The sequence below is a fragment of the Pteropus vampyrus genome, unplaced genomic scaffold, assembly GCF_000151845.1.
Source record: "Pteropus vampyrus isolate Shadow unplaced genomic scaffold, Pvam_2.0 Scaffold22, whole genome shotgun sequence".
In the NCBI taxonomy this organism is placed as follows: domain Eukaryota; kingdom Metazoa; phylum Chordata; class Mammalia; order Chiroptera; family Pteropodidae; genus Pteropus; species Pteropus vampyrus.
This window is the reverse complement of record NW_011888803.1, coordinates 8,937,693-8,952,263: the sequence shown is the minus strand read 5'-3', so window position 1 is coordinate 8,952,263 and position 14,571 is coordinate 8,937,693. Positions and strand designations below refer to the sequence as shown.

At 38.6% G+C, this 14,571-nt stretch overlaps 1 protein-coding gene across 1 annotated transcript in view; it reads right to left on the bottom strand.

Annotated features, from left to right (window-relative positions):
* Nucleotides 1-2,407: 2,407 nt before the first annotated feature.
* The window catches only part of CLCA1 (chloride channel accessory 1), a 29,569-nt gene continuing 17,405 nt past the window's right edge, over nt 2,408-14,571 (bottom strand). Inside the window, exons 8-14 of the mRNA XM_011355586.1 lie at nt 12,307-12,481; nt 10,363-10,469; nt 8,724-8,939; nt 7,619-7,880; nt 6,151-6,321; nt 3,807-4,046; nt 2,408-2,828 (exon numbers count right to left, since the gene is read on the bottom strand). Of these exons, the coding sequence (XP_011353888.1) occupies nt 2,440-2,828; nt 3,807-4,046; nt 6,151-6,321; nt 7,619-7,880; nt 8,724-8,939; nt 10,363-10,469; nt 12,307-12,481 (1,560 nt within the window). The 3' untranslated portion in view covers nt 2,408-2,439. The remainder of the gene's footprint in view (nt 2,829-3,806; nt 4,047-6,150; nt 6,322-7,618; nt 7,881-8,723; nt 8,940-10,362; nt 10,470-12,306; nt 12,482-14,571) is intronic.

Sequence of the window (14,571 nt, the reverse complement as noted above, 5' to 3'; positions counted from 1 at the left end):
CTATTCATATAGATTCTGACACCAGGCAGAGTGATTTTAGGAGATAAGTGGGGAGAGGTGTTGTGACTCACGTGCGTGTCTTGGCTGAGAGGGTGAGTAAATGACAATGAAGAGAAGGGCTGAGGGATAGCATAGATCAATGGCATAGGATGGAAACTTAAAAAGAAAACAGGAGACCGTAGGAGTCATGGCCTAGTTTGGAAGCTGCAAAGGGAAACTTGGATATTGGTACTTGGATATTGGGAGAAGGAGCAGCCTCTTCTAGAAGGCGGTCTTCCAATAGAAGTTCAGGCTCAATTAAGTAAAAGAAGCAGAGAAGACATTCACAGAGGAAGTAGGATAAAGCTGTGGTTCCAGAAGACAAAGTCCAGGTAGGGCAGAGGCTTTTATTCGAAAATCCTAAGTTACCAATGCCCAAAATATAATCACCAGATTTACCTAATTACTTAGTTGACCTATCGGTAACTTAAAAAACTAGGGTCATTGTGGGCTAATGATTGCATAAAGCAAAATCTTGGTTTATTTTATCACATGACAGTCCAGATTCATTGTACAAAAAGCTGCCTTATGACCCAGAGTACATAGGAACATTTCCTATGTCATTCTCCACTTTCTGCCTTATCTGTGTGCTGACATTTACCTCATTTCTTCGAAGTAACATACATTTTTATGTAGTTCCTCACTGTATCCCAAGGCACATTCCACTGAGTTCACCCAAATGGGAAATTAAAAATTTCAATTAGTGACTTAGAAATTTTCCAGACTAAATTCATGGCAGCTATGTTCTATGGGGCTGAGTTGGGGCCTCAGACTCATTTGTCTACATGGAGCAGGTGAGTGGCCCCTTAGTTAGGCATGAGCTCTAGTTTGGCATCATGAAGGATATTGCAATCAGCACTGTACTAAACTGTTGTGATTATCATATGGATGTTGCTGAGGCTGCAGTCCTTAATATTACAGTGTCCTAATTTTTTTAGGAGCTATAGACAAAATTTCAAATCAGTCTTAAATAGAAAAAGTCATTTTTCTCCTGAGCCTCTGATTTGTTTTTCTTTGTAGACTCTCAGATTTGTTACTCTCTATATGTCTCCTTTGTTCTTCCTGCTTGGAAGTTCCAAGTGAAACGTGTGACCTGACTATTGCAATTGTACAGAACATTCTACAGTCTCTAACAGGGCATTAGATGTGTTGAACCTTTCTCTAGATTTTATTATATATTTACTTCACTTCCATTTCTTTATTTTCTTAATTTTTTATTATGTTTATTGTTTGTATCTCTCTAATGTACCTCTAATCCTGTTTTGGAATAAGGAAGGTCTATAAAGAAGTAAACTTGAGCTCTATGTAGAAACAATCTCCTAGATATTTTATTTTCAAATGCAGACCACCCACATCTTGAACTTATTATGCTAATGAAACTGAGAACTTGAAACACCATTCACAAGAAACTTTCCCTTGGAGGCACTGGCAACAGTGATTAGTTCTTGATGGGGACTGCCATATTGCTAAGTCTGTTTGGCTCAGTTTTTTCCTTTTTGTCTCCTTCCCGTTTCATCTGTCATGGCCCTAGCCTCTCCCATCTTTATCCAGTCCTTCCTGTGGTCCTCAAAGTTCCCTTTCTCAAGCATAGCTCTGGTTATATCTGCTTCTTGATTAAAAAAATATATATTCTCAAATGTTCTTTACTGCCCACAGGAAAAATGCCAAATTTTACTCATCTTTTTGTACTTAGGACCTAGCATAGACCTGAAATATAGTAGGCAGCTGATGAATGTTGAATGAACCAAATTGCATTACATAACATAATGCATATAAGGTACTAGTAGAGCACTGGCATAAAATGTTTATTTCTCAATCTCTTTCCCTTTACACCTTAAACGAACCACCTATCCCACCTCATGTCCCACCACTGTGACTTTAATCACCACTGGCTTATACTTTCATGTACATAGCATAAAATTCTATACCTATGAAGCCTTCATCAAGCTGTTATTTCTTTCTACAATATAATCTTTCTTACTTGCATTATCTTTGCCTAAATCTAGAGAAAATAATATATACCACTGGTGATATTGGTCCAAATCTTCTCTATGACAGGCCAGTCCTTTTATATTTAAATAATTTGACCTGGTTGGGCATTTCTGGGGTCTTATATGCAATTACAAGTTCTTTTTAACTGGCAAAGCTCCTTAAAATGAATGAAAAAGTACTTCTATTTATTGATATAAGCATCTCTTCTTTCTAGTATTCAAAATCATTAATAAATGACTGAGAGAAGATTAAACTTTTGGATTTGAATGGGTAGTTTTTATACATATGTAGCCAGTTGCTTGTTTTTTTTTTTTTCCATTAACTTGCCCCCTATAGGTAGTCTAAAACACATTTTAGAAAATTTCATAATCAAAAGAATGATGGATGATTTATTTATCTTATGAAAACTCAGCCCAAGGCTACTGAAAGATGCAATTCTCCTATCCACTTCCACATAATTTTTAAAATGTGAATGCCAGGAATGGTGCTGTTGATATTAATATCAGGACAAGGAAGAGAAGGACTAGGTGTCTCTGGAGGAGTCTGTGGGGGAATAAACAAAGATACTTGTGCAATGTTGGAGATTTCTGACTTCAAGTTGACTTTATCAACAGCCTGAATAGCAATGAAGAGATCCGTGCCATTTTCAAAAGTGATGCTTTCTGGTTTAAACACAAAGACTTCCTCAGAGTTGGCCTCTTTTGGAATGAGATCAGTAGTGTTCACTTGAAATGATTCATTGAACTTGTCTCTGAGATCAAGGATATTTGTGCTTATTCCAATGATATACTTGTAAGCTGAAGAAAAAAAAAAAAGACATGACTTATAATTCTCAAGTCTTAAAGAAGTTTTAACTTAAAGAAGTATTAGAAACTGTATATCACCATCCCATAAAGTTCCAATGAATAAATGTAACTGGTAGTCCAATTTTACAAGTGTTAGTATCTTTTTACATTTTCATTCATGTATCGCAACAGAATGGTAAATGTAAAACTGGATCAGGCTTGATCAGTATTTCTGGGCATAGCAGCTGGCTAAGAGAGGAGATAATTACTACTTATTATTTTATTATTTATAGAGGAGTTTGCAGTGCCAGTGCTTCTCACACTTTATTGTGCACACAAATCACCCAGAGTTTTTAAAACATAGATTCTGGTTCAGTAGTGCTGAGGTAGGGCCTGAAGTTCTACAGTCTCTAACAAGCCTTCATGTGATGCCCATGCTACAGTTCACAGACCATACCTTGAGAGGTTTCTTCCAAAGGATAGCTCTGCTCCATAGATATCTAAGCTCTATTTCCAGTCCTCTCCAGGAGTTATTACTAAAAATGGGGTTTATTAAAGGACACCTTGGCAAGATTTCAGGAAAAAACTGAGGATTGCCTTTCCCTGGTTGAAACTTCTTACACCTAAAGTAGGCAAGTTTTTTAGATTCTAAACCTTTCATTTTAAAACCTTTTTTTAAAATTAATTTTCTTATTGAGGTAATATCGGTTAATAACATTATATAAATTTCAAGTGTGTAACATAATAATTTCATATCTGTATGCTCTATTGAGTGCTCACCACCAAAAGTCTAGTTTCCATCTGTTATCATATTTGCTCCCTTAACCCATTTCACCCTCCCCCGAACTCCCTACTTTTCAGAGGGCATTCAAGATCCCTCCTGCCTCTGCCCTCCACATGCAACACAAAACACCAGCCTGCCTCACCCTCTTCTGCACCTCTGCTTAGCTGCTAAACTCCTTTGCAGGGTCCACACCACATTCAGCTCACCTCTTCCATGATCATAATCATCCCCAGGAGCTGTCCATGTTAGATTAATAAGTTTGTCCCCTTGTATTTTTGCCTTCAGGTCGGTGATTCGACAAGGTGGAAAGAGATCAGGTATGGGAGCGTTTGGGACATTGGAGGCCACAAATGAACCTCCTGAGGACGTTCTGCTGAAACACACTTGCTTGCCTTGAAGATCATCCTTATTAATTTCAGGTCTTGGTGGATTCCATTTTATTTCACCTGCATTAAAACATTCCTCAGTATATGGTAAGCAGCACCACTAAATGAGTATACTTCCTGTTTTATTATTGGATTACCCTCTTCTAACTCTTCCTTTCCCCTTCTTTCCTCCTACACACAAAATTAGTTTTAACTATTAGGTGTAAAAATTCCAAATCAATTTGCATCAGATGGAAAAAGGCAAAGAAAGAATCATGGTTCTTTATCTCACAGACATTTCCTAGATATTTAGTAGAATAACTTTCATAATTTATTTTCATGACATTTGTCCTGGAATTGTTTATTTTGCCAACTTTTAGCCTATCCCGGCCTTACCTTTCCACAAGTTCAGTTTAAATACCTTTGTTTTAGAACTCCTCACACTGCATCAAGAAATCTCTCTCCCCTAAATAATGCTGTGGGTTTCATGATCTTTTCTATTTATTTGCTAATTAATTATCTGTACCTTTAAGTATCACCTCAATGCCTTGATTATTTATTCGGTGTACTTTTTCTCTTTCTCCATGTTTGTGTTTTATCTTTCTTATTTAATTTTAGTTTCTCATGAATGTTTCACATTAGGGGTTCTAAAATTTTATGCTTTTGAAAAAACTTCTCATTTTCTTAATGAATGCATGGAAACCTAGTTCTTGTAGCAAATTTATTTCCTCATAAACTTTACTTCTTTAGCTCTTAAAATTTTCACCTATAAAGACAGATTGATCTTTGTATCCATTAATCTGGTCGTGGGCAAAGATAAAGTGGGTAAGTTAGCAGTTTCAGGGTTAGTATTAGATTCATCAATAAAGATTGTCTCGCTTGGTATGAAGGCTCATCAAGATATGGATGGAAGAATATGGCTTTCCAGTGCCAAGCCAGGTGCTACCACCATTAGTTATGTGGACCAATAACTTTTCTAGTCTCTGTTTCCCCAGAGATCTATAAAATTGGATAATTAGGAAAATGAGGTGTACTCAGTGTAAAACATTGAGCATAGACTACATATAGCCAGTAAACCAGTCCTGTCCTGGCTTCTTCCCCTGACTCAAAAAAGCAGGCAAATGGGAATAAAATAAGCTGAAATATTTAAAAGAGCTTTGCAAGGAACGGTATCTTTTAAAGCATTTTTTTTTTCTATGAACACCTATGCATGAAGAGACACCGAATGTCTCAGAATTCTCCCTTTACTGAGCACATACCTAAGAGTACAGTGGAAGGCTTCTTGGAGGAGCAGTTCTTACTACACATCAGTACTAGGAAAAGACTTACCCAGGACATAGTGGAGATTGATGGAAAACAAGTCCTGGAACCCATCAGGACTTAGTCTTTGTACCAATTTCAGCTCTAGTCTAGGACAAGTGTTCATAATAAGAGTGGTGTAGGACTGTTTGTTTCTTGGAGCATAATTTCCCCACCTGCTTGCATGTGAGATCAGTGTTCTGGCTGGTATTAGATTCATCTACTGGTCTGAGCAGGGAGAGGAGGAAAAAGAGGTGGTGGCCTTATGGTGATATTGATGTAGATAAGAAGCCCTAAATTATTTTTTGATTCCAGGAAATGCCTATATCAATTGAAAGACCTTCATTGAAAAATGTTTATTATTTATTGAAAATAATAAACATTTATTGAACACTTGATGTTTATCAGCAACAATTTATTAGGTATATTTCCTTGTTTACTGCTCATAACCATCCCACATGGTAATAACCATTATTATCTCTATCTCACAACTGAGAAAGTGAAACACAAAGAGATTACCTAAAATAATTTATTTGATAGAGGGCTGGAATTTGAACCGAGGCAGTCAAAAGTTACATTCAATCTAATTTTCTTCAACCAGGGGCTATTTTGCCTCCTAGAGGACAATGGATGATGTCTGGAGACATTTTAATTATCATGACTGCAAGGGCCGCTTTTGATATCTATGGAGGCCAGGAATATTGCTAAACATCCTATAATGCACGGGACAGCCCCCACAACAAGTAATATGTGGCTCAAAAGGTCAATAGTGTCAAAGTTGAGAAACCTTGATTTACTCCTGCACCATTCTCCACAGAGGCTTAAGGGTTTTCTCTTGATCCCAAGTCTTTTATTCAAGTTAGGTGTGCTATTACAGTTGACTTACCATTCTCAATCCAGCCAGGTATGTACATGGCTCCATTCTGCTGGGGTATTTTCTTCTGTCTGGCCATGTTCACTCCTCCCAGAGCCCACACTTTTACACTGTATCTACCATTTGTGTCATAAGCTGTAAAATACCTTGAATAGATACCGTCATCCTTCGTGGCATCAGCACCTTGAGAAGAAAATGAAGGAATTAATGGATATCCTAAAAGTAATTGGGGACTTGTATATTTCCAACTCATATGTGGGTTAATAATTTTCAAAGCAAAGAGAATCTGGCATTATCTCCAAGAGACTTTAGGATTTGACTATGTTAAGGACGAGGCCTTCTTCTTCTTTTACGCGTATATGTGTGTATAGTTTTATATGTGTACATTGGGAAGATATCTGAGTGTTGTCTTTCTTTTTGAAATCACAGACCACGTCATGTATCTCTGTTACATGCAACATAGCACAAGTAAACTACTCAATAAGTATTTGTTGAACTGAATAGAATTGCTGTATGTTACTGGGGAGAAGAAAATCTTATATGATTGCTTTTCAAAAACTCATGACTTCTTGGGGTAGATTTAGGTAGGAAATGTTTATTTCTAGAATTTGTTCTAATAAGATTACTTGCATCAAATAATATTGAATGTCATTCATAACTGAAAAATAAAAAATAATTTGGAACCCACAGGATAAAAGATTTTCTATTTTCATAACAATTTGTTATAATTGATTTATTTAAAAAAATAATTTGCTCACAATATATGTAAGTCAAATCATTATGCTGTATGCCTTAAACTTATACAGTGCTGTATGCCAATTATATCTCAATGAAACTAGGAGAAAAAATTACTAAAAAAATTTACTTGTGTCATAGTAAGTAGTCAAGTTCCTCCTAAAATGAAATGTAAAATTATTTTTCTCTTTTTCCCTGTTAGATTTCTTGAATACAAAAATAATAGGCAGGCTTTTCACTCTGGGGATAAGATAATATACAGTCTGCTTAGATACAGGAATAACATGTAACTGTACTTGACTCCATCCGTGCTGCTTTCTAAATGTGAAAGCCTCAGTTTCTTCATTTGTACTGTAGAGATAATATCTCAAGTGTGTGGTGAAGATAAAAATGAAATGTATATAATCTTCACACAAAATACCTAACACTAATAGCTATTAATTTTCCTTTTCTTTTCTTTATGGGGAATGTGGAATATCCTCTGACAACTCTCCAGAGTCTATGAACCTATTGAGCCTGAGTCACTAATGTGTTCGGGCTTTGCAGAAGCTAAAGGTAGGCCCTTCTTTATGTTTTCTAACCCTTTGAAATATAGGAATTGTGGAGAGGCGGAGAGCTCTTTTAATCAGACCTCCAATGCTGGACTCCCTACTTCTAAGTGTCCTCACCAGACCATGCCCTCCTGCTGTTTCCTGGTTGCTTCTTGGAAAACAAAGATATATTTTCCAATTTCTTGGGTGGTTACCTGCTCCATTGTCCAATAATACCAAGGTAAATGTTTTTCCATTCACTGATTCTATCAGAGCTGTGACACTGGCCCTGAGAATCGGCAAGGCTCCTTGGTGAATCTTTGCATAAACAACCATAGGGCTAGGGAATTTCACTGTGTCTTTGGTCATTTTAGAGGTCACTGTAACTGGAGGCAAGGTAGTACTTGATGCACGGGAGGTGACAGTCAAAGTCAGGGTTTGCGAGCTTGCTTGCAGACTGTAATTCCAAATGCCAACCTGACCAAAACAAATGGAGACATTTTTAATTAGTAACTAGGTGACATATACCTGACTTCAGTGCCACCTATAGGAGGAGCCAGATGATACGAACATGTTACAAGCATATCTAAGATGTTTATTGATACTTCCCCCTCACCCTCCATCTTTAATTCCCCCCTCCCAACTTCCACCCTTGACCTATGGATGTTGCCATTTCCCCTTAAGAACTGGATCTCTGAAGTCGAGGTGTCTTCTCCCACATGCTCGCAGCGTACACCTGGGCTCCAGGCCCCCCAGAACACTTGGGGGGCCTGGTGCACCTGAGGGTCCTGGCACACCTGAGGCGCAAACCCAGGACCTTCTGTGTGTAAAGCAGATGTGCTAACCACTACACTATGGAGGCAACCTGATTAATGATACTTTTAGCCAAAGGAAACTTCAGTACATTTGAACCAACTACATGGTTTTTATTGTTAAGAATATCTTAGTTAGCGAAAATGAAATCTGAAAGCTGTGTCCTAATCATTGCCTTGGTTTCTCAAGAGCAGGGTCAAATTGATGGGTTCCTGAGGTAGAGGAAATAGTTTTCATTATCCTGAAGCTTCAAGGATCATGTTGCATCTTGACTGCTATGTAATTTGAAGGTTCTACTTTTAGTACCTGGAGAAAATATCACCAATTTCCTTTCTCTTAATTTGCTGTCATATTAATGATTTCCATTGGATGGAGATTTTTCCTTATTCTCTCTTTCATTCAACTGATTCTCCTTAGCATCATCCACATTTAAAAAGTTACGATTACTCTATAAAAATTTTATTTTATCTTGTCAAATTGTGAGAAGGAAGAAAGCTAACTCCATACCTTGGCAGTGCCTGGGATTTGGAGGTAGGCCATTTTGGTGTTTGTGTCCACTGTAAAGCTATCTTGTCTCTTTCCACTGGGGTCCAGGAGAAGGATTTGGGGAGACTGTGCTGTCCAGGTGATGAGAAACAAAGTGTCGTTTCCCACAGTGCTGTCCACAATCACTGTGCCATTCATCCACTCATTGTTCTGGAGGGTTAATCCTCTACTCTCAAGCTGTTAAGGAAAACAATTCTTTACTTTCTGGAGACTGCAGTCCCCATCACTTAGTCTCTTCTATTATGCCCCTAACTCTCAGTTTCCCCATTAAAAAGCCTTCGATGATACTCGAGTCCTTGGTTTCGTATTTAGGACCTATTATGATCTAATTCTAAATTACCTTTTCGACTTTAGCTTCCACAATATTGACTCCTACTGTCCTCAAACTGATATCTATTAGAATACAGGGTGGCCTGGTCATAGAGCCAGACTTCCTAGTTCCTTCTACAGGTAGATTATGAGCTTGGATATGGAGAAAGTAAAGGGCTCTTAGATTCTTATAGCAGGTGGGTAAATGAATCACACTCATTTCTCTATCTCTCTTGCTGTTAGGTTTCTTAAATACAAAAATAATGGGCAGAAATTGCCTGTGAACTTGTCCTTTTATCAATTTAATTACTTTTCTAAGATACATTTCTCCCATTTCCAAACTGGGCTCTTGAGTTTAATTTTCTAAATCTGAGCTAGGATAGCCCAAATGAGTATAACTGCTTTCTTCTTTGGCAGAATAAATACTATATCGATAGACCAGAAAGCCTGTTACTTTGAAATCTATCATTATTTGATGTTGACATCATATATTCTTTTACTTTTATCCAAACTTTCACAATAAAAGTTACAATTCACACAGGTATGAGTGCTGATTGTTACTCTGTCCAGTTTAAAAATCTGTGTAATTTTTGCAACTATTAGAGAAAAGCATTTTAAAATACACCCTCCCTCTCTCTTTTTTTAACAGTACCAAAACTTTGTAAAGAAAGTTTACAAACTTTGATTTTCTTGAAGTTTTAGAACCAGAAGGGCCTATGGAAATTTGCTGCTTCATATCTGACTGAGAAACTGAGGCCCAGAGGGGTGAAGTTCTTTGCTCATGATGACAGAGTTAATGGCAAACAGCCTATGGACTGACACCATAGGCTTTTCACAGTACAAAGAACTTTCCATTCATTATATGAAAATCTTGGCCTATATCAGAGATTTGAGATAATGGAAAAACAGAGCAAGTAATCCCTGAACACTTGTCCCAGAACATTTGTATTGAGCTGATCTACTCTGACGAAAATTCTGAGCCAATTATATTGCTATGGGTGCTTGTCAACAGATGTTAAAAAAAGAATTCTTGGACCTATTATATTTTATGTTTCTGGTTTTTACAAGGAAGTCACTTAGTATTGTTTCCAAACAAGTAAACATTTATTGCCTTGTTTAAACAAGTGGTGTTGCATTTCAGGAATAATGTCTAATATCAGGTTGAAACTTCTATTTTAATTTTAATTCAGTACTAGGAGAATGTAGAACTTAAAAACTTTTAACCATTAAACTCTCCATCTTGGCTACAATTATTTATAAACATGAAAAACCAAAGAGGAAGAACTCTGACCTGGATGGAGCGCTGGAAGACAGCTCCATTTCCTGACGAAAGGGCCCCAAAAGCATCCATAAGGCCATTGTTCTGAGCCTCATCTGAAGCATATGTCTGTAAACCTCCTAAGGTGCAATTACATTATCAGAAGTTATTTTCTAGAAAGCAAGTATTTGTAACATTTCAGCTATTGTTAAGGTAGCAGAATACACAAAATAAATACTTTATTGTGTTATTATAGTATTAATAGATCAATATCAAATAGGTGTTTAATTAACTCAGAAGTTGATACTAGTTTTTTAATCCTACTAAATAATAGCTTCAGCAACATCTCAGTCTTACCACTACTTCAACTATCTGCAAAGCAGCCACGAATCTCTGATAGGCCAAAACTCATATCATAAGCTTCATGTTTTAAAGATCATGTACTTTTATATGAGGAAATTCATTAAGCTTTACTCTAACCCTATTGATTTATTTTTATTTTAGGCATAATTTTAACAAGCTTGACTTCTGAATTTTCTCCTAAATCAGAAAAGATGTACATGTGACAACAACAAGAAATAACAGCTGACAAGGGACAGTTACAGAAAAGCATAATATATAGTAAAAATGAGATTATATACCAGGCCTTGCAGTCTTGGGCTATTTGGAACAGGTGTAACTGAGATAGTTGATGTGAAAGTACTTTTAAACTATTTAATGCCATCGAAAGTCAAAGAAAATTATTTTGGTAATGCTCTTGGTACTCTGCCTAGATCCCCTTATGTGAGTGCGTCTCTCCCCAGCTGCTGTTAGTTGCTAATGGCATTTAGCTGCCTCTTTTAGTAGTTACCAAAAGGGGCCATCCAAACTAGAGATATAACATGACCTCGCACCTCTGCCCCTGCCCTGACAGTCCACAGCCATCCTTCCCTCTTGCCTTCCCTCTTGCCTCAAGATTGGGCCAAATTTGTGATGCAGTTCCACATCCAGAACCCCCTGTGGGGTCAGGCTTCAGCTCGACTCTAAGTCTAATCAGCATCTGTGCCTACTTCTTTCTTCTGCTCTATCCTTCTTCCTTTCCTCTCTTTCTCCTGAGAGCTCTCACTTTATAAATCACATGCACCCAAGTCCCTGTCTCAAGCTCTGTTTCTAGGAAACCAAGCCTAGGACAGCTGGTATCAGGAACAAAGAGTCATGTCATGTTAGCTGCCTCAAAAGATAACAGCATAATAATCTATATCCATAATACTGGCCCTAAGTGAAAAATATACATAAAATAAATTGTGCCCACCTATTCTGCTAAAGAAGCTAGGGACATATGGGATCTCTTTCAACCATATGTCCTATTTTATGTCCTACGATCTATTTTAATAACAGTGTATGAGAGTTAGAAGCAGGATATGTTAATGTTCTACAGAGAAAATGCATTTTATTCTACATTTTCAGTGATCTTATGCATGGTTCAGCAGGCCCTGTGACCTCTCTCTGCTACTCCTTGTTAAAAGTCCCAACTCAGATGTCAACTTTCTGGATGCTTCTTTTTCCTCAGATAGAGTTAAAGTCTCCTTCTTTGTGTCTCATTGTACTTTCTATTGCTAATTGAGCACTTGTAACAAGGTATTATGTAGTTAGTGGCTTGTCATCTGTCTCTCCTGGGTCTCTTGATCAGCTACTCGGGAAGTGAGTAGTTCCTGGCTAATCTATTAGATTCCTTCTAGTATTTATAAAGTTCCCAGGAAGAGAGTCCCAAGTCCTCAGGGTGCTGTGCTGGTCCCATCTTCTCCAGACTGCCCTAGTCCTAGAACCAAGGCCTTAAAATAAATGGGTGAAGTAGGTTATAATGGTTATTTAGGGGTAAGGGCAGCCAGGTGGGCAATGAGATTTACCCGCTCTCTCTCTCTCTCTAACCCACCCTTCCCCTACTCCCCAGTTCACTGGAGCGTACAGTCCAGCGGGACTTAGTCGAGTGTCCCTCACCTGTCATTTTAGAGAGCTCCTCTAGTTCTGGTGCGGCAGAGGGCCCCAGGGCAACTGTGTGGATGATGGCCCCGCTCTGTTTCACCTCATTAAAACACGCACTTATAGTGTTGTCTTCCCCGTCAGTCAGTAGCACGATTTCAGATCCATCTGTTGGGTATTTCTTCTTAATCACCTAAAGGCATAATTCAGAGCATGAGTTAATTGACTTGGGGAGTTGGGGGTGGGGCGGGCAGGGTGTCAAGGTGTTTGTGAAAACTGCATTTATAGAGAGCAGGAAGGGAAATTCCAAAGGAAATAAACAAAAGTGTCTGGGAATAGTCAAAAATCTCTCCATTTTGAAATGATGGCATTTTAAATCAGCAACATTCACGGAATGCAATGTGGTCTTTTGACTACCCTGTTGTGGAGAGGGCTTATAAAGTGGGATGCAGGGCAGTTCCAGGGATGGGCAGCACTGGGGAAGCAGCAAAGAAGGTTTTTCTAGTTTCCTTCCCATGATCTCTCCTTGACAGGCTTTCAGAGGTTCCCAGATGCCTTCATTGAATGGGAATAATATTTGGGGAATGTTAAACCCAGGACAGATTTTAGCTTATATGGTATTCAGCAGCCTGACCATATCAACTGGCATTAATTCTGATTAATCAGTGCTCAGCTTGCATAAGTTCTTAAAAATTTTAATATCCTTCCTAATTAAAGGAAACACATTTTGTTCTTATCAATCTCAGTTCTTATTTGTCCTATGACACCTATGACTCAACTATTCCTGCTAGACATAGACTACAGTTTTTCACATGGTATAGAGAGGCTCACTCTTCTGCCAATGTTGGATGAGATTGTGATGGAAGGATAATTAGATAAAATAATAGTATTATCCACTTTAGGGCAAGAGTCTACTCTTCCCCTAAAAAAGAGTAAAGAAAAAGAGCCAGAAGTAGAGGAAATAAGCGATCAAGCCTAAGTAACCACCCCGTTCTGGAACAGACTCTCAGAAAGGGAAGGTATCTTAAGTAGGTTAAAATGAAAGCTGAGAGCAGAGGAGACTTCTGCTCCACTCTGAACCTGAGAGGGGGCTGCTACACAAGGGAAGAAATAAGAACTGCGAAGGAGCCCAGAGCCCAGGAGCCTGTCAGCTGTGGCTGTGTCCTTGGTCTGACCAAGCTGAGGGCCTTAGAAGCCAGAGAAAAGGCTTAAGCTGGATTCCCTTTTCTTACTCCTCATCACTGCTATGTGTCATGGAAAACATGCAGAAGTTCCCACATATTCCATTAGGGAGACAGAAGGCAGCTGACTTGAGAATCGGCAGGCAAGAGAACAGTTCATCTTGCTATAAAGGCTGAGGAGTATACAGCCTTCCTTGGGGACTGGATGGAGAATATGGGTGTGCTCAGGGCCCTGTTCCAACCATGAGAGCCAGAGTGAGGCCGAGTTAGCCAGGAAGGATCAGTAGGCCCTGAACAAGCCAAGAGAACAAGCAAAGTTTCAGTGGCCACATCTCGGAAGACACCACTGCCAGGAGCCCAGACAGACCTGATCAGGGTCCTATAGCAGAGGCCAGTGGGAATCTTGAGGACAGTGTAGGATCCAAGGACCTTTACCTCATCACTCCGAAGTCACCCACAAGTTCCTCCCACCCCAAACCCAAACTCTATTGTGCAGGAGGAAAACCTAAATTCCAATTGTATCTCTCACACTTTCTCACCCATCTGAGTGGAAAATATAAAACCAGACGTTCTCTCTTCACCACCATGCCATCTGGCATTAGTCATCTTCCCTAGGGTTTTGCATAGCGGAAGTGTAGTATGATATGTCAGTTTCCCACCCTCATTTGCTTTTTAATTCAAAATTTGAATAAGTAGTAGAGACAAGAGAGCCCAGATGCACATAGGCACCTGGTGAAAGGTTTTGCAGCTGACTGTGTACACAATAGAAACCACATTTAGGAAACTGGTTTTCAAGGTAGAATAAAAGGACCAAAGAGACAGACTGCACTCAAGGAAATGATTGAGTCTGTTGTTCATGTGAAACAGTTTGAGTTGGAAACTAAATGTTCCTGCTGGTGCTTGGGAATCTGGAACAGTTCCATAGATATGTTATGCCCACAGCAGGCAGAGGACAGACCAACCCAAGATATTGCAAAGATTCCGAGACAGCTTCTTTCAGCCTCTTATTCTTTGTTTCATGGGGCTAAATGGCCTCTAAATGAATATAGAATATTGTATTCTGTATTTAGAGCAAAGAAGCATTAGGTACAATCAAACAATT